Genomic DNA, 18680 nt, shown 5'->3' with positions numbered 1-18680 from the left:
AGGTCTCCCTTGGGGAGAGGGTAAAGTTTATTATTTTGTATATAGGGAAATAACACTTCTGACTATATCTTGTCCATTTTCAGCAAGAAATAATTCAAACTTGGTTGGAATAGTTCTAATAAAATTGAAATCAAATAGTATCAGAAAGTTTAAGATCCTGACTTATCCCAGGGGTTGGCCAAAGAGGAAAATTGGCTATACAGCAATAGATATTATATTTCTCAATAGCACAATAATTTAATTGAGTATTTTTTCTCAAGTTCTCAACCATGAAATTGAGTGACAAGTACCTATAATATAACTCATGTGACCACTAAGGCCATTGGGCCTCTTGTTATGTATCTGCTTGGTGTTTTAACTTTGCAAATTACTACAAATTCTAACAGATATGCCAATAAGCATAAAGCAGGCTTTTAATAGTTCACCAATTTTGTTCACCATATTATATATGATTAAGTTTGATAGCATTCTGACAACAACTTATTATACAAATGAGCACATTTTTTCTCTGACAATATATTGGGATATGTATCGCAATTAATCATTCAGTATTGCAATATATCGTGATACACTCTTGGCATATTGTGACACCCCTACTGGATTTAGACCTTTAGTGTGAAAGAGATTTAGGTTAAAATGACATGGATCTTTAAAGTATAGTCACCTACGTAAAGACGATCTGAAGTGTTAGGTGCTTCATGACAGGTGAGGTTAAATCCAGAGAAGTGTGTCTCTGCTTATCTATTATCACCAAGAAGAAGAAACTTGTCCTTAAACCTGCTGTTATAATGTGTTGATATATGTTGGAATGGAGTGGAAATGAAGAGGCGACATTTGACAACAAAAATGTCTTGTCTCTTCCATTTGATAATTTTTTCTCTTTCCATACTACAAATTATCTCCTACATAGGAGAGTTCATCAATCATTTGTCATCAGATTGCCTCCCTTGGCACATTGATATATACAAATGTATCTGCCCGTACTGATTTATTAGATAGACATAACACTGTCTTGAAGGATTTGAGAGGTTTTGAAAATGGCCAGATAGGCAGATACCTGGTGGTCACCTTCAATAGTGACGTGTGGTAGAGTGACCATATATGTTACCAAGGTGTTGAGGTGATAGTTGGTTCCTCTGAAAAATCAGTCTCAGCATGGGACCCTTATCAAAGAAATAACATTGGTTACCTGAAGGAAGTCAAGAGACATGGGGAAAGGTTTTTTCAGTGGCAACTACAAGACTACATGTCCGCCATTTCACAGAAGTCAGACTGGGATACACTGGAGAAGAAGCATGCTCAAGTCAGACTGCTCATCATACATGTTCCATAATATCATTCATAGAAAGGTTTTCACTCATCCATGATAAGCAAAATCTTTATAATTTAAAATCAAAATATCAATCCAATATGTCCATATATATATACCACCAATGGAGAGGACGTGATTGACTTATATACACTATAAGCCTGGTGTCCAATCCTTTTGACAGTGTAACATTCTTTGTCAATAAAATGTGTTGAAATTTAAATCCATGATAGCCGAACGAGTGCTAGCGTTAGCCCCTCTTTAATTAGTAAAAGTTAAAAAAAAAATACATCATTACATTGCATAATTATGTATTATATCTAAATAAACAATATGGAATATATTTGCTCATAAGTACAGTTCAATAATACCATGCTAATCAGATGATGAATGATCATATCACTAGTAAAACTGTATTATAAATATATCAGTTGAATAGAACATCTCACTTTCACAAGAAAGAATCATGCATACCCAGGGGATGTTAGGAATTTGCTACTATTATATAAACTATTAATAATCAATTATTTAAAGAAATTGTGCTCAATCTTAATCAATTTGTTGTTAAGTTGACCTTAAAATTAGGAAAACCAAAACAGTTTTAAGGCTTTAAATCGGGGTCTGTCCTTGTCACTTGTTAAAAATGATTTTGTTGTAAACATGCAGTGTAGATATAACTAAATCTTCATTCTCCAGTATTATAATTGTTTTAATTTTGTTGTAGGTCAAAAGAGAAATAGCACTGCTGTCAAATATGTTGCAGTCAAGAGAAATGACGTCTTTAATGCGTCATTTCAGCTTCACATCTCTCGCAGCATCAGCCAAGGGCCCCAAAGGATTTGAAAAATTTGAGGAGAAATTAAAAAACAGATCAAAACCAACAGGTAACTTTATTTGTAATATTTATTAAAATGCTAAGCAGAGCACTGACATGTTGAAAAGTGACACTAGAGTGTCCTTAAAATAAAGTATTCAGCATTTTATACATTTTTCTATAATAAGTGATATAATGTACAAGGCTACACTTTAAAAGTCCATATCAAGTACAGCATTTGAGCGAAGCTGTTTTTTTAAGTCATGGGAGTCACTATATTTAAATTCTGTAAAAGAAAAGGTTGTATCTCAAAAGCTTGGTTTACATGAATACTTAACATTATAAACAGTCCACAACCCTACATGTGTACGAAATAGAAATAATTCTGAGTTTGTCCTTTTAAAAGGCTAATCTTTGCCTGGATTTAAATGTCATTCAGGACGTGAAAAGAGGGGAGGTCTCCACGAAACAGAGGAGTATAAAAAGAGAAAATCTGGTAAAACACCTCCTCCGTGAGTACATTTTTATCCCAAGATAAACATCTCGGGACACTTTATGTTTTCTTTGTAAGTGTCACAATATAGAAGTCTCTAGGGTTATCACATCTCCTGCTTAACAACCTTACACCCTAATCAATTAAACCGTTAAACTGCCCTACTCATCCAAGTCAAGTAATGTCAACTCTATTTTCTGTACTTTAACTTGAATATCTAAACATGCATTCTATATGGTTTGTACCTATATGGTGACCTGAAGGTGGATGATTAAAATTCCATAAAATTGCTGATTTGGAAAGCTTTGAACTGATGAACCTTAGGAAATTGTTAAATTGACTTACCTGGTATGTATACAAGTGTTTGACAATTTACTTTGTAATATATATAGTAACAGTGTTTCAGATTATACCTGCAGTCATTATTGCATTTTTTTTCTATCATGCATAAAATAAAACCTGATTTTTGAATGTTTTGTTTTTCTTCAGGAACAGTCAGGAAAATTTTTGGGTAGTCCCTCTTGCAGTGGCATTATTCGTTCTCCTCATAGCTAGATCTGAAGTGTCACATAGAGAAATAACTTTCAGAGAATTTGTCAACAATTACCTAAAAGCTGGAGTGGTAAGATCTCATAGTTAAGTTAACATGTCTAGGTCAACAGTGGCCTATTACTGCCAATTAGTGATGATGAAGTCAAACGTAAACAATGTTCATTTAAGAACAGTTTTGGACTTTTCACTTATTTTTGATATTGTGGTATACATGCTCTTTATATCATTTGTATTGGGGTGTTAAAAATAGAAATACCAAAAAAGTGAGTTTAGTTTTTCATCGTGAAATATTTCTTTTTCTCTAAAACATGGTAAAATGTGAACAAAATAATCAAGAGTGTCAGATGGCACAAACCCAGCCCCTAGGGCAACCAGATGATGTCATACTAGCCCAGCTCCGCAGTCTACCATATGGTCTCATACTAACCCAGCCTCTTCGAGCAACCAGATCTTGTCATACTAGCCCATCCCCTGGGACTACCAGATAATGTCATACTTGCCCAGTCCCTGGGACTACCAGATGATGTTGTACTAGCCCTGCCCCTTGGGCTACTATATAATGTCATACTAGCCCAGCCCCAGGGGCAAACAGATGACATCATACTAGCCCAGCCCTGTTGGCTACCAGATGGTGGCATCACACTAGCGAAGCCCATGTGGCAACCAGATGTTGTCATACTAGCCTAGTCTCTGAGGTTATTAGATGATGTCATACTAGCCTAGTGTCCGGGGTTATTAGATGATGTCATACTAGCCTAGTCTCTGGGGTTATTAGATGATGTCATACTAGCCTAGTCTCTGGGGTTATTAGATGATGTCATACTAGCCTAGTGTCTGGGGTTATTAGATGATGTCATACTAGCCTAGTCTCTGAGGTTATTATATGATGTCATACATGTCATACTAGCCTAGTCTCTTGGGTTATTAGATGATGTCATACTAGCTTAGTGTCTGAGTTTATTAGATGATGTCATACTAGCCTAGTCTCTGGGGTTATTAGATGATGTCATACTAGCCTAGTCTCTGAGGTTATTAGATGATGTCATACTAGCCTAGTCTCTTGGGTTATTAGATGATGTCATACTAGCTTAGTGTCTGAGGTTATTAGATGATGTCATACTAGCCTAGTCTCTGTGGTTATTAGATGGTGTCTCTGAGGTTATTAGATGATTTCATACTAGCCTAGTCTCTGAGGTTATTATATGATGTCATACTAGCCTAGTCTCTGAGGTTATTAGATGTTGTCATTATAGCCTAGTCTCTGAGGTTATTAGATGATGTTATACTAGCCTAGTCTCTGAGGTTATTAGATGATGTCATACTAGCCTAGTCTCTGAGGTTATTAGATGATGTCATACTAGCCTAGTCTCTGAGGTTATTAGATGATGTCATACTAGCCTAGTCTCTGAGGTTATTAGATGATGTCATACTAGCCTAGTCTCTGAGGTTATTAGATGATGTCATACTAGCCTAGTCTCTGAGGTTATTAGATGATGTCATACTAGCCTAGTCTCTGAGGTTATTAGATGATGTCATACTAGCCTAGTCTCTGAGGTTATTAGATGATGTCATACTAGCCTAGTCTCTGAGGTTATTAGATGATGTCATACTAGCCTAGTCTCTGAGGTTATTAGATGATGTCATACTAGCCTAGTCTCTGAGGTTATTAGATGATGTCATACTAGCCTAGTCTCTGAGGTTATTAGATGATGTCATACTAGCCTAGTCTCTGAGGTTATTAGATGATGTCATACTAGCCTAGTCTCTGAGGTTATTAGATGATGTCATACTAGCCTAGTCTCTGAGGTTATTAGATGATGTCATACTAGCCTAGTCTCTGAGGTTATTAGATGATGTCATACTAGCCTAGTCTCTGAGGTTATTAGATGATGTCATACTAGCCTAGTCTCTGAGGTTATTAGATGATGTCATACTAGCCTAGTCTCTGAGGTTATTAGATGATGTCATACTAGCCTAGTCTCTGAGGTTATTAGATGATGTCATACTAGCCTAGTCTCTGAGGTTATTAGATGATGTCATACTAGCCTAGTCTCTGAGGTTATTAGATGATGTCATACTAGCCTAGTCTCTGAGGTTATTAGATGATGTCATACTAGCCTAGTCTCTGAGGTTATTAGATGATGTCATACTAGCCTAGTCTCTGAGGTTATTAGATGATGTCATACTAGCCTAGTCTCTGAGGTTATTAGATGATGTCATACTAGCCTAGTCTCTGAGGTTATTAGATGATGTCATACTAGCCTAGTCTCTGAGGTTATTAGATGATGTCATACTAGCCTAGTCTCTGAGGTTATTAGATGATGTCATACTAGCCTAGTCTCTGAGGTTATTAGATGATGTCATACTAGCCTAGTCTCTGAGGTTATTAGATGATGTCATACTAGCCTAGTCTCTGAGGTTATTAGATGATGTCATACTAGCCTAGTCTCTGAGGTTATTAGATGATGTCATACTAGCCTAGTCTCTGAGGTTATTAGATGATGTCATACTAGCCTAGTCTCTGAGGTTATTAGATGATGTCATACTAGCCTAGTCTCTGAGGTTATTAGATGATGTCATACTAGCCTAGTCTCTGAGGTTATTAGATGATGTCATACTAGCCTAGTCTCTGAGGTTATTAGATGATGTCATACTAGCCTAGTCTCTGAGGTTATTAGATGATGTCATACTAGCCTAGTCTCTGAGGTTATTAGATGATGTCATACTAGCCTAGTCTCTGAGGTTATTAGATGATGTCATACTAGCCTAGTCTCTGAGGTTATTAGATGATGTCATACTAGCCTAGTCTCTGAGGTTATTAGATGATGTCATACTAGCCTAGTCTCTGAGGTTATTAGATGATGTCATACTAGCCTAGTCTCTGAGGTTATTAGATGATGTCATACTAGCCTAGTCTCTGAGGTTATTAGATGATGTCATACTAGCCTAGTCTCTGAGGTTATTAGATGATGTCATACTAGCCTAGTCTCTGAGGTTATTAGATGATGTCATACTAGCCTAGTCTCTGAGGTTATTAGATGATGTCATACTAGCCTAGTCTCTGAGGTTATTAGATGATGTCATACTAGCCTAGTCTCTGAGGTTATTAGATGATGTCATACTAGCCTAGTCTCTGAGGTTATTAGATGATGTCATACTAGCCTAGTCTCTGAGGTTATTAGATGATGTCATACTAGCCTAGTCTCTGAGGTTATTAGATGATGTCATACTAGCCTAGTCTCTGAGGTTATTAGATGATGTCATACTAGCCTAGTCTCTGAGGTTATTAGATGATGTCATACTAGCCTAGTCTCTGAGGTTATTAGATGATGTCATACTAGCCTAGTCTCTGAGGTTATTAGATGATGTCATACTAGCCTAGTCTCTGAGGTTATTAGATGATGTCATACTAGCCTAGTCTCTGAGGTTATTAGATGATGTCATACTAGCCTAGTCTCTGAGGTTATTAGATGATGTCATACTAGCCTAGTCTCTGAGGTTATTAGATGATGTCATACTAGCCTAGTCTCTGAGGTTATTAGATGATGTCATACTAGCCTAGTCTCTGAGGTTATTAGATGATGTCATACTAGCCTAGTCTCTGAGGTTATTAGATGATGTCATACTAGCCTAGTCTCTGAGGTTATTAGATGATGTCATACTAGCCTAGTCTCTGAGGTTATTAGATGATGTCATACTAGCCTAGTCTCTGAGGTTATTAGATGATGTCATACTAGCCTAGTCTCTGAGGTTATTAGATGATGTCATACTAGCCTAGTCTCTGAGGTTATTAGATGATGTCATACTAGCCTAGTCTCTGAGGTTATTAGATGATGTCATACTAGCCTAGTCTCTGAGGTTATTAGATGATGTCATACTAGCCTAGTCTCTGAGGTTATTAGATGATGTCATACTAGCCTAGTCTCTGAGGTTATTAGATGATGTCATACTAGCCTAGTCTCTGAGGTTATTAGATGATGTCATACTAGCCTAGTCTCTGAGGTTATTAGATGATGTCATACTAGCCTAGTCTCTGAGGTTATTAGATGATGTCATACTAGCCTAGTCTCTGAGGTTATTAGATGATGTCATACTAGCCTAGTCTCTGAGGTTATTAGATGATGTCATACTAGCCTAGTCTCTGAGGTTATTAGATGATGTCATACTAGCCTAGTCTCTGAGGTTATTAGATGATGTCATACTAGCCTAGTCTCTGAGGTTATTAGATGATGTCATACTAGCCTAGTCTCTGAGGTTATTAGATGATGTCATACTAGCCTAGTCTCTGAGGTTATTAGATGATGTCATACTAGCCTAGTCTCTGAGGTTATTAGATGATGTCATACTAGCCTAGTCTCTGAGGTTATTAGATGATGTCATACTAGCCTAGTCTCTGAGGTTATTAGATGATGTCATACTAGCCTAGTCTCTGAGGTTATTAGATGATGTCATACTAGCCTAGTCTCTGAGGTTATTAGATGATGTCATACTAGCCTAGTCTCTGAGGTTATTAGATGATGTCATACTAGCCTAGTCTCTGAGGTTATTAGATGATGTCATACTAGCCTAGTCTCTGAGGTTATTAGATGATGTCATACTAGCCTAGTCTCTGAGGTTATTAGATGATGTCATACTAGCCTAGTCTCTGAGGTTATTAGATGATGTCATACTAGCCTAGTCTCTGAGGTTATTAGATGATGTCATACTAGCCTAGTCTCTGAGGTTATTAGATGATGTCATACTAGCCTAGTCTCTGAGGTTATTAGATGATGTCATACTAGCCTAGTCTCTGAGGTTATTAGATGATGTCATACTAGCCTAGTCTCTGAGGTTATTAGATGATGTCATACTAGCCTAGTCTCTGAGGTTATTAGATGATGTCATACTAGCCTAGTCTCTGAGGTTATTAGATGATGTCATACTAGCCTAGTCTCTGAGGTTATTAGATGATGTCATACTAGCCTAGTCTCTGAGGTTATTAGATGATGTCATACTAGCCTAGTCTCTGAGGTTATTAGATGATGTCATACTAGCCTAGTCTCTGAGGTTATTAGATGATGTCATACTAGCCTAGTCTCTGAGGTTATTAGATGATGTCATACTAGCCTAGTCTCTGAGGTTATTAGATGATGTCATACTAGCCTAGTCTCTGAGGTTATTAGATGATGTCATACTAGCCTAGTCTCTGAGGTTATTAGATGATGTCATACTAGCCTAGTCTCTGAGGTTATTAGATGATGTCATACTAGCCTAGTCTCTGAGGTTATTAGATGATGTCATACTAGCCTAGTCTCTGAGGTTATTAGATGATGTCATACTAGCCTAGTCTCTGAGGTTATTAGATGATGTCATACTAGCCTAGTCTCTGAGGTTATTAGATGATGTCATACTAGCCTAGTCTCTGAGGTTATTAGATGATGTCATACTAGCCTAGTCTCTGAGGTTATTAGATGATGTCATACTAGCCTAGTCTCTGAGGTTATTAGATGGTGTCATACTAGCCTAGTCTCTGAGGTTATGAGATGATGTCATTCTAGCTTAGACAAATGACATTTTGGCAACACTTTATGAATTTTCTCTTAAAAACATGAGGAACAATGAATTAATTTAAAATTGCCTTTTTTAAACAGACTGAGTTTACTTTGTTTACAGGTAAGAAACCTTGTTGTACAAAACAATGAAGTAGTGATTGTACATTTAAAACCTGGAATGGTAAGTAAAAGCCTGCAATGTTAAAAAAAATGTAGTTCTCATCTTATTTACAGTACACTCTTAAAGTGAACTTGTTATTGTAGTGACATTTACAACACACACTGAAAGTGTACTTCTCATCACATTTACAACACACACTGAAAGTGTACTTCTCATCACATTTAACTCACACAATGAAAGTGTACTTCTCATCACATTAACAACACACAATGAAAATAATCTTCTTATCACATTTACAACACACTGAAAGTGAACTTCTCATCACATTTACATTACACACTGAAAATATTCTTCTTATCACATTTACATTACACACTGAAAGTGTACTTCTCATCACATTTACAACACAAACTGAAAGTGAACTTCTCATCACATTTACAACATACTGAAAGGGTACTTCTCATCACATTTACAACACACTGAAAGTGTATTTCTCATCACATTCTCAATTTTACAATACACACTGTACTTCTCCTCAAACTTATAACACACACTGTACTTCTCATCAAACATATAACACACTGTACTTCTCATCAAACTTATAACACACACTGTACTTCTCAACAAACTTATAACACACACTGTGTACTTCTCATCAAACCTATAACGCACACTGTACTTCTCATCACATTTACAACACACTGAAAGTGTATTTCTCATCACATTCTCAATTTTACAATACACACTGTACTTCTCCTCAAACTTATAACACACACTGTGTACTTCTCAACAAACTTATAACACACACTGAACTTCTCATCACATTTACAACATACTGAAAGTGTACTTCTCATCACATTTACAACACACTGAAAGTGTATTTCTCATCACATTCTCAATTTTACAATACACACTGTACTTCTCCTCAAACTTATAACACACACTGTGTACTTCTCATCAAACTTATAACACACACTGTACTTCTCATCAAACTTATAACACACTGTGTACTTCTCATCAAACTTATAATACACACTGTGTACTTCTCATTAAACTTATAACACACACTGTACTTCTCATCAAAGTTAAAACACACACTGTGTACTTCTCATCAAACTTATAACACACACTGTGTACTTCTTATCACATTTACAACACATTTGAAAAGTGTCTTTCTCAGGTTGTTTTTCAACATGTTATCTTAATGAATATTTCTCATTGCATAATCACATTAGCAATGTACGTTGAAAGTTTACTTTCCAGGTTATAATTTGTTTACCTGGCAGAACTAGAAGGGCCAACATTTATTAAGTCTTATTCGATGGTGCAGGTCCAGCATTTTAATGTTATCCATCCACTGTCAACCTTTATATTACTTTTTCTGAATAGCCATGAGGACTAGTTTATGATTTTAGGTTAGTAGGATGCTTGAAAAAACTTTTTAAATGTGATTAAAGGAATTACCTTTTCTGAATGACCTAATAAGGTAATTATATTTGCCCACGATAGCCAAAAGGCTTTCAGGTTTTCTCAAATGATTTACTTTGGAACTTTTGATTGAATGATGTAGCCCAACTTTGAAGATAACATGATGAATAAAATAATACTTCATAGTTTGCTACAAATGTTCATCAGGTGTATATACAGAGTAATGATATTTACACCCATGGTCAGTTTCAATGTTCTCCCCTGAATGTTTTGAAAGAAGCATGGTATTTCAATATTTCTGTTAAAGCAGCACTCTATGTAAAATCAAAGCAGCATGGTAACTTTAGATTTACTATGAATATATAGCAGAGCAGATCTAGGATAGCAGCATGGCAAGAAATTATGGGAGCATGGTGCCATGCTTCAAAAACAGCCTGGGGAGAACACTGAGTTTAGATCAGTTCGACCTTGACCCGCTTTGAAGGTCTTAGATTAGAGATTAGCAATCCATTGGGCCTTTCATTTTCAACACATTTTATTTTTAAGGCTGATAGAAAAGTGCAGTTCATAATAGGAAGTGTGGATTCCTTTGAAAAGTCATTGAAAGCTGCTCAAGAGGAATTAAAGATAAGCAAAGACAATTTTGTGGACGTTACCTATGACGATCATACTCAAAGGTAAAGTTCATGCAGTGCTTCCTTACTAAAAGTGCTTGCTTGGGATTGCTTTTCTGGTCCGAAGGTCAAAGGTCCATGTCACCATTACTATAAATACCAAAGTGCTCAGTAACTTTTGTTCTACTGGACGGCTTCGAAAAATATTGTCTCATTTTTTGTGTCATCTGCAATGTGAGGCGACATATAGGTATTACTTTGTCACCATCTGCGTACATATTGTTTGTGTTGTCCGAAACAGGGTTTCCATGCGATAACTTAACATCCTTTGGGGTGATCAAAGTCACCGTTAATATAAAAAGATCCCGTTTTCATATTATCTCATTAAAATTGCCTGCGAAGGTGAAACATCCACTCCTGTGAAATTCTTGTACGTAAAAGTTCTGCAAGTTATTCAGTTTCTTTTCAAAACGGATTTATGAAACCTAAAGCCACACCAAAAATATATAGTTTCCAGTGCAGAGATACAGTTTTAGGCAGAGGTAAAAAATGGTGGAAAAGTTTTTCCTATTATGATAGAAAAGATATGACAGTACAGGTGTGACAAAGAATGACAGTACAGGTGTGACAAAGAATGACAGTATAGGTGTGACAAAGAATGACATTAAAGGTGTGACAAAGAATGACATTATAGGTGTGACACAGTATGATATTACAGGTATGACAAAGAATGACAGTACAGGTGTGACAAAGAATGACAGTATAGGTGTGACAAAGAATGACAGTATAGGTGTGACAAAGAATGACATTACAGGTATGACAAAGAATGACAGTATGTATAGGTGTGACAAAGAATTACAGTATAGGTGTGACAAAGAATGACAGTATGTATAGGTGTGACAAAGAATGACAGTACAGGTGTGACAAAGCATGACAGTACATGTATGACAAAGAATGACAGTATAGGTGTGACAAAGAATGACAGTATAGGTGTGACAAAGTATGACAGTACAGGTGTTACATAGAATGATAGTACAGGTGTGACAATGAATGACAGTTTAGGTGTGACAAAATATGACAGTACAGGTGTGACAAAGCATGATAGTAAAGGTGTGACAAAGCATGACAGTACAGATGTGATTAAGCATGATAGTATATGGAGAATAAGACATTTGGTCATAGCTTTAAAGCTGTCAAGATCCCCACCCCATATAACCAAATATACAATTGCTAGGCACAAAACAACAGATCCAAAATGATATGAGACTTGACCCTGGGGTCTGCTCTCGCCCCTAGGGACATGTTCCTTGGTCATAACTTTGAAACTGTTGCCACCCTTTAGCAATATATACAATTGCTCGGCAGAAAGAGACGAATACAGTCATGGAATTAAAATTGACCCTGGGGTCTGGCCACACCCTTAAGGACTTAGTCCCAGGTTATAACATGGGAACCTTGAGATCACCACCCTATTATGATATATACTATTGCTAAGCATAAAGATTTGGATACACATATACTGGCAGGATTGGCCAAAGGGAATGGCCCTATAAATATTATTTGCGTTGAGAATCTTTTTCCATGATAACGAAAAAAAATGAAAATTTATTTAAACAGCAGCGGAATTTCCAAGTATACAGTACCAAAAAAAGTGATCAAAGTGTAATCATTGTGGGGCAACAACTTTTAAAATCCGAAAAAAATGTTCACAAATTAAAAAATATTTTGAAGATGTGTCTTGTACATATTTTGGAATCATAAAGCAAGTTTGAGTACACTGTATTTAGCTTGTCGTGTATATTTAAAACCTGTCATGTGATGTTTTATATCGTTCAGTTTCTACTAAGTGTACAATAAAAAAAACATCTTGACTGATCAAAGACTTATTAAGAAATGGCCCAGAAACCTTCATTTTTGTTAACTCCACATGTTTTGTTTAGCTTTGATTCTTTATTATTTCAGGAATATTGGCAGTGCAGCCGGATTCTTACTAGAGGCTGTCATAATTGGTGCAATAATAATGCTTTTCCTGAGAGTAAGTACACTGTAATAATTTATTGATTCCTAAATTATATTTTGATTCCTTCTTTACAAGTACTCCACATTCATGCCTATTGAAAAATTAAAATACAACTTCGGTTAAACATTGGTACAAGTACCTCCCTGTAATCAGCTTTAGGTTTTTGTCTGAGGTGAGGATGCAGACATACAATAAATAACATTGTTCCCTAGTTTTCATGTTTTAATGGAGACTGACCTGAAATATTTCATGTTGTGAAATACTTACTAAAAATACAAAAATTCATCATATCCATAAATGGTTTCTGGTTTTCACAGAGAAGCAGTGTGTTTTCAATGAAAGCAGGTGGTGGACCTGAAGGATTTTTTCGTGTTGGAAAGTCCAAAGCAAGGATATTTCAGCCAGATGCAAATATTGCATTCAAGTTCAGGTTTGTATAAACAGCAAGTAAGGACACTTTAAATAAATGACATATATGGCAAATGTTTGCAAGATACAGGGTTTTCATTAAGAACAGGCACAGCCAAAAGGAATGGTTCAGATCCGATTTTGGACTGTTCAAATCACTTTGTTTTACATCATGTATCTCATATTTATAATTTTAGAAAAGTTGGCCAGTTAAAAATGTCCTTTGTCTGTTCAAATAGAAGTTAATGAAAAGCCTGATATAGAAGCATTCATGTTCTTGTGAACCTTTGTCTTTAGAATGCTGACAAATTCTTTTTAAACTGTACAACTTCTTTGAAGGTTGTCACATGACACGATGCCGTAGCTAGACAATAAGGCTGTAATGGAAACAGTCTTTTGAATCATGTTAGGCTCTCTTGTTAACAAGATTACAGAAGTGTATTTTCAGATTGTATGATAGTCCTTTAAACTAGTTGAATGGAACAATACCTCCTGACAAAATTCCATGTCAACCTGAGTATCACCGCAGGAATGGCTATTGCTGGAAGGCTTAGGATGAAGTGCTTGAATATAAACAAAATAAAATGACTCTTAGAATCTGGTTTATGTACGTTTCAAATATTACCTTGAAAATGCTGTTTTTGCAGATTTTGTGTACTTTGTACTGTTTTTGTGAATTTGGTGTAGTGGTGTGACCTGTACGTTATTGCTCTGCACTGTAACATGGTTCTGCACACAGTGATGTAGCCGGGTGTGATGAGGCCAAATTAGAAATCATGGAATTTGTAAACTGCCTGAAGAACAAGGAACAATACCTTAAACTTGGAGCCAAAATCCCCAAAGGAGCCATGCTGACTGGCCCCCCAGGAACAGGGAAAACACTACTGGCCAAGGCCACAGCTGGGGAGGCTAGTGTTCCCTTCATCTCCGTGTCTGGATCAGAGTTCCTCGAGATGTTTGTCGGAGTTGGTCCTGCTCGGGTAATGTATTGAATTCTTAAAAGCCAGTTTCAGAGTTGTATTAGCTACATTTATGATTCTTTTCTTCTCCACCCCACCCTGACCCAATTAAAAAACAAGCTGATACATGTGTGAAGTGAGATGTCTGTCTCGGAGTGTGTGTTGGTAGTAAGTGAGCACTTTTGGTCTAGTTATCCTAGAAGTAGACAGATTTAGAGCTTGTAGACATGAATAGATTAAAATCAAAACTGCAAGTTACAAATCTTATATAAAGAGATATCTCAACCCTCATGAATACACCCTAACTAATATATTCAATATAAACAAAGGTCAAAAAGAGGTGTGCCCCCCACCCCCTGAGGCAAAGGGCAGGGCACCATGGGGGAAATAGAGCTCAAAGTTTAAAATCCTTTTCCTTTCATAGGAATATAAATGGAGGGATTTTAACCAAATTTGTTCTTAACGCATCCTTTGGTAGGTGGGATTCAATTTTTATTTAGGTTAAGACAAGAATACTCCTGTCCAAGGTAGGAGAGACAACTACACACCATTATTTTTATTTTCTAACTCAATAGTATATAATGATTAAATTGGATTTCTCTAATATATAATCTTTATTGTATATATTATATGTTTACAGGTACGAGACATGTTTAAGGAAGCTAGGAAAAACGCTCCATGTATACTGTTCATTGATGAAATAGATGCAGTGGGTAAAAAACGTGAAAGTGGCAGTTTTGGTGGGAACGTCGAACAGGAAAATACACTCAACCAGTTCCTTGTTGAACTTGATGGTAAGAAAATGATCTCTGATATTGTGGTCAATACTGTATAGTCCAATGCAATCTCTTATTTGATGGGCAAAATGATACAGCTCTTTGGCGGTGTACTAGTCCGCTAAAACTGATCATAATCGCTGGCTCAAAAATTCTGATCGGTCGCCTGTTTATGGTCAGCTATCGACTGCTCTTTAAAATGCGAGGATTGTCGTCGAAATCTGGCGACAGCGATTGTGAGAGTTATACATGTTTGTCAGAGAAAATAATCATACCTTTATTTCAGTTGATTCATTTCTCACTCACTTGACTAGATGTCATGTCCGTACTCGATACAATATGGACTCTACATCGTTTTATTAAATTGAAGTGCTTTCGACTGCTCACATCGACAGCCATTTTGCCTTTGACAATAGGGTGCACTAGCCAATCAAAATTACTTCCGGTTAATTTGATCAAATGTAAACATTGGGCTACATTCACAATATTGGTGTATGGGGCAGTAACTCTGACCTCACCCCTATCATACTTACTCTTTACTATATTGGTGTATGGGTAAGTGACTCTGACCTCACCCCTATCATACTTACACTTTACTATATTGGTATATGGGTAAGTGACTCTGACCTCACCCCTATCATACTTACTCTTTACTATATTGGTGTATGGGGCAGTGACTCTGACCTCACCCTTATCATACTTACTCTTTACTATATTGGTGTATGGGTAAGTGACTCTGACCTCACCCCTATCATACTTACTCTTTACTATATTGGTATATGGGGCAGTGACTCTGACCTCACCCCTATCATACTTACTGTAAGGGGAAATAACTCCTACACTACTAAAAGGTTCTTTCAGCCATAAGCTGAACTTACTAAGGTCACATAGAACACATTAACCTATGATTAGCACAGCAGTTTTGTGTAAAGGCCCTTAGTCTTGATGTAATCAGAATGTATGTTAAACAGTTAAAAAAACAACAACATTATTATAAGATAATGATTAGGACATATTTTGTTTAGGTTTCAGTTCACAGTCCGGGGTAGTGGTCTTGGCTGCCACTAATAGAATAGATGTTCTAGACCCTGCCTTGCTGAGAGCAGGTCGATTTGACCGACAGATCTACATACCTCTACCAGATATCAAGGGCAGGTGAGAGGTTACTGTGAGGCACTACACTGGTGATAATGGTTCTATCCTCACCGGGGGCTGTAATCAGTAGGGGAGGGGCACTATAGTCAACAAATACATGTATTGGACAAGTATGTTCACTCACGTCTGAAGCAATTATCTCCAGTTCTTTTAGCATGGTCACTAGGTGATAAATTTGAGAAAACTACTGTGAATTATGAATTAGTTTAATCACATATGATTGCATTTGGCAGTGCTGAAACAATGTGTGTTCAGTCGGAGATGATAGTCATATTGGAATATGTTACATGCAAACCAGAAAACAGAATGAAAATTTGGATTTTTTAAAATATTTTTTAAAGGAAGCTTAAGGGGGGCCAACTTCAAATTTTGTTTAAATCTTAAATCAAAAGGGTTCTGACAAAATTTAATAAAAACACTTTTTATTTTAATCAAACATAAGAAAATCTCTTTTTTCTTTTATCATAATTGGAAGTAAGAGTTAAATCCTCCTCACACCCACCCAGTTTATTTCTTTACCATTAAAAGCATAACATATTGTTTAAAACTGTTATAAATGAAGGATAAATTTAGGGTTATAAATGTAAAGATAAGAAAATAAAGATATGTTATGCATATTTAATGTACCTAAATACACTTTTCTATAAACTATGTACTGGTATTTGGAATATTTAAACAATTGTTACTTTGTATGTAACAGGATTTTTTTTCTTTGGTTTTGAATTCACCAAAATGTTCATATGTAAAATAATGAAAATGAGAAAAATAAGGGCCACATCTACAAGATGCCGCCTTCCCCAATATGACATGATTTGTTCTGCATGTTACTGTGCTGTGTTTGCCTCCCTTGAAAATGAAACGTATCAGCTTAAAAATATTCTGGGGAGAACTTAAACCTTTGTCCATGACACAGTGAATGTTCACTTATACTGTGTACCAAACACTATCAAGATCCTGTATTCTGAATTAACAAACAATTTCAGTATATATATAATTAGCGACACTGATTATCATTATGTTACAGAGAAATGTTCTGGTGCAAGTGATTTCCTCTTTGACAAAGTATCTTAATTTAATTTCAGGGCAAGCATTTTCGAAGTCCATCTTGGGAGCATAAAAACAGATCTGGTCAAGGATGAAGTGGCCAGAAAGTTGGCAGCCCTCACTCCAGGTTTTTCTGGTAAATGTCTTGATTTTGGACCAGTTTAATTGTTGATCTGTTAATCTGATTTTCTCACATTACAACTGGATACTGATAACCACTCATTGTTACATAGTTTTCTCTCATATCCGGTCATGTAAGATAATGCTGGCCATGTAAGATAGCCATGCTTGCTGAGCCTATCTTCCATGGGTGTGACGTCACAATGGCTTAACAATGATGTGATGTGAAGTCACGAATTAAGAAGACACAAATGCCACACTGTTAGAAAGATGAGATTTCGTCAAAAAGCTCAGGGGGAAAATTGATAATTTCAAAATGGTAGCCAGTCCTAACGCATTTTCATGGTTTCTGAGCGTATTCTGGTGGTTGGGATGAGAAAAAAATACTCTTCCATGCCCAAGGATGTAGGACAGGCAGCCTCTGGTTTTACCAAATTTGAAAATACTGAGGGTGGAATTTCCCTATCCTGCATTCCTGGACATAAAAGAGTCTTATAGTATTTTCTAAATAATCTGGCAGCAGTGGTAATATCTTTGTGGTAGATATGTTCTTTGATGTTTGGCTTATCAGTACACTTTTTTTGATTTTGTGTGCCAGGGATATCATTTCAAAACATATTTCATGAACCAAAGTTCTTTGTGCACAGTGTGTCTTGGTAATCACTTTTCTTTATATTGTTTTGATTATTTAATGAAAACAAATAAAAGTGTGCTTAGATATGCTAACATTTGCTAAAATATGGTGACCTTTCAAAAAAGGACACCTACGGAAATTTATATTATTATCAAGATGTTCAGTATGCAGTAAAACTTAATTATTTTTGCTTATGACAATGTCCGTTTTTGGCCTCTGATGAACATCAGTCTCAGTAAGGAATGAATACCTATGAGCCATTCTGTAATAAATAATGCCTATTCAGGGTTCTCCCCAGAATTTTTTTAAGCCGATATGTTTCATTTGCAACGAACATTCAAGACGGACACGCTAATATAATACCTTATAATACCTTATCAAACCTAAGGGGGGTGGGGGGTGTAATATAATGTTTAAAAAGTTACTTTTATTTACCAAACTTCTTTTGGTGAACATTAAAACCAAGGAAATAAATAAGTGTTTCTTATGTCTGAATTTTCAGCAATATATTCTGAAAAAAAATACAATTTATAGAAAGGTGGATGAGTTTTGTACATTGAATAATAGATATGACATTTGTGACATTTGTCTCTTATCTTTACATTTGTATCCCTTACTTAATCCCCATTAAAAATAATTTAAAGAAGAAATATTTAAAAGCTATAGGGGGAAACACTTACATGAACAAGTTTATATCATAGT

The 18680-nt window shown here is 36.2% G+C and overlaps 1 protein-coding gene across 1 annotated transcript in view; it reads left to right on the top strand.

Annotated features, from left to right (window-relative positions):
• The window catches only part of LOC110461656 (AFG3-like protein 2), a 31408-nt gene that overhangs the window by 4567 nt on the left and 8161 nt on the right, over nt 1-18680 (top strand). Inside the window, exons 2-12 of the mRNA XM_021515218.1 lie at nt 2034-2193; nt 2563-2635; nt 3106-3238; nt 8821-8880; nt 10795-10925; nt 12825-12897; nt 13200-13312; nt 14030-14270; nt 14890-15043; nt 16051-16180; nt 17263-17360. Of these exons, the coding sequence (XP_021370893.1) occupies nt 2034-2193; nt 2563-2635; nt 3106-3238; nt 8821-8880; nt 10795-10925; nt 12825-12897; nt 13200-13312; nt 14030-14270; nt 14890-15043; nt 16051-16180; nt 17263-17360 (1366 nt within the window). The remainder of the gene's footprint in view (nt 1-2033; nt 2194-2562; nt 2636-3105; nt 3239-8820; nt 8881-10794; nt 10926-12824; nt 12898-13199; nt 13313-14029; nt 14271-14889; nt 15044-16050; nt 16181-17262; nt 17361-18680) is intronic.

This window comes from Mizuhopecten yessoensis, unplaced genomic scaffold (genome assembly GCF_002113885.1).
Source record: "Mizuhopecten yessoensis strain PY_sf001 unplaced genomic scaffold, ASM211388v2 scaffold10647, whole genome shotgun sequence".
NCBI lineage: Eukaryota > Metazoa > Mollusca > Bivalvia > Pectinida > Pectinidae > Mizuhopecten > Mizuhopecten yessoensis.
Note: the sequence above shows the minus strand (reverse complement) of the source record. Positions and strands in the feature narration are given on the sequence as shown.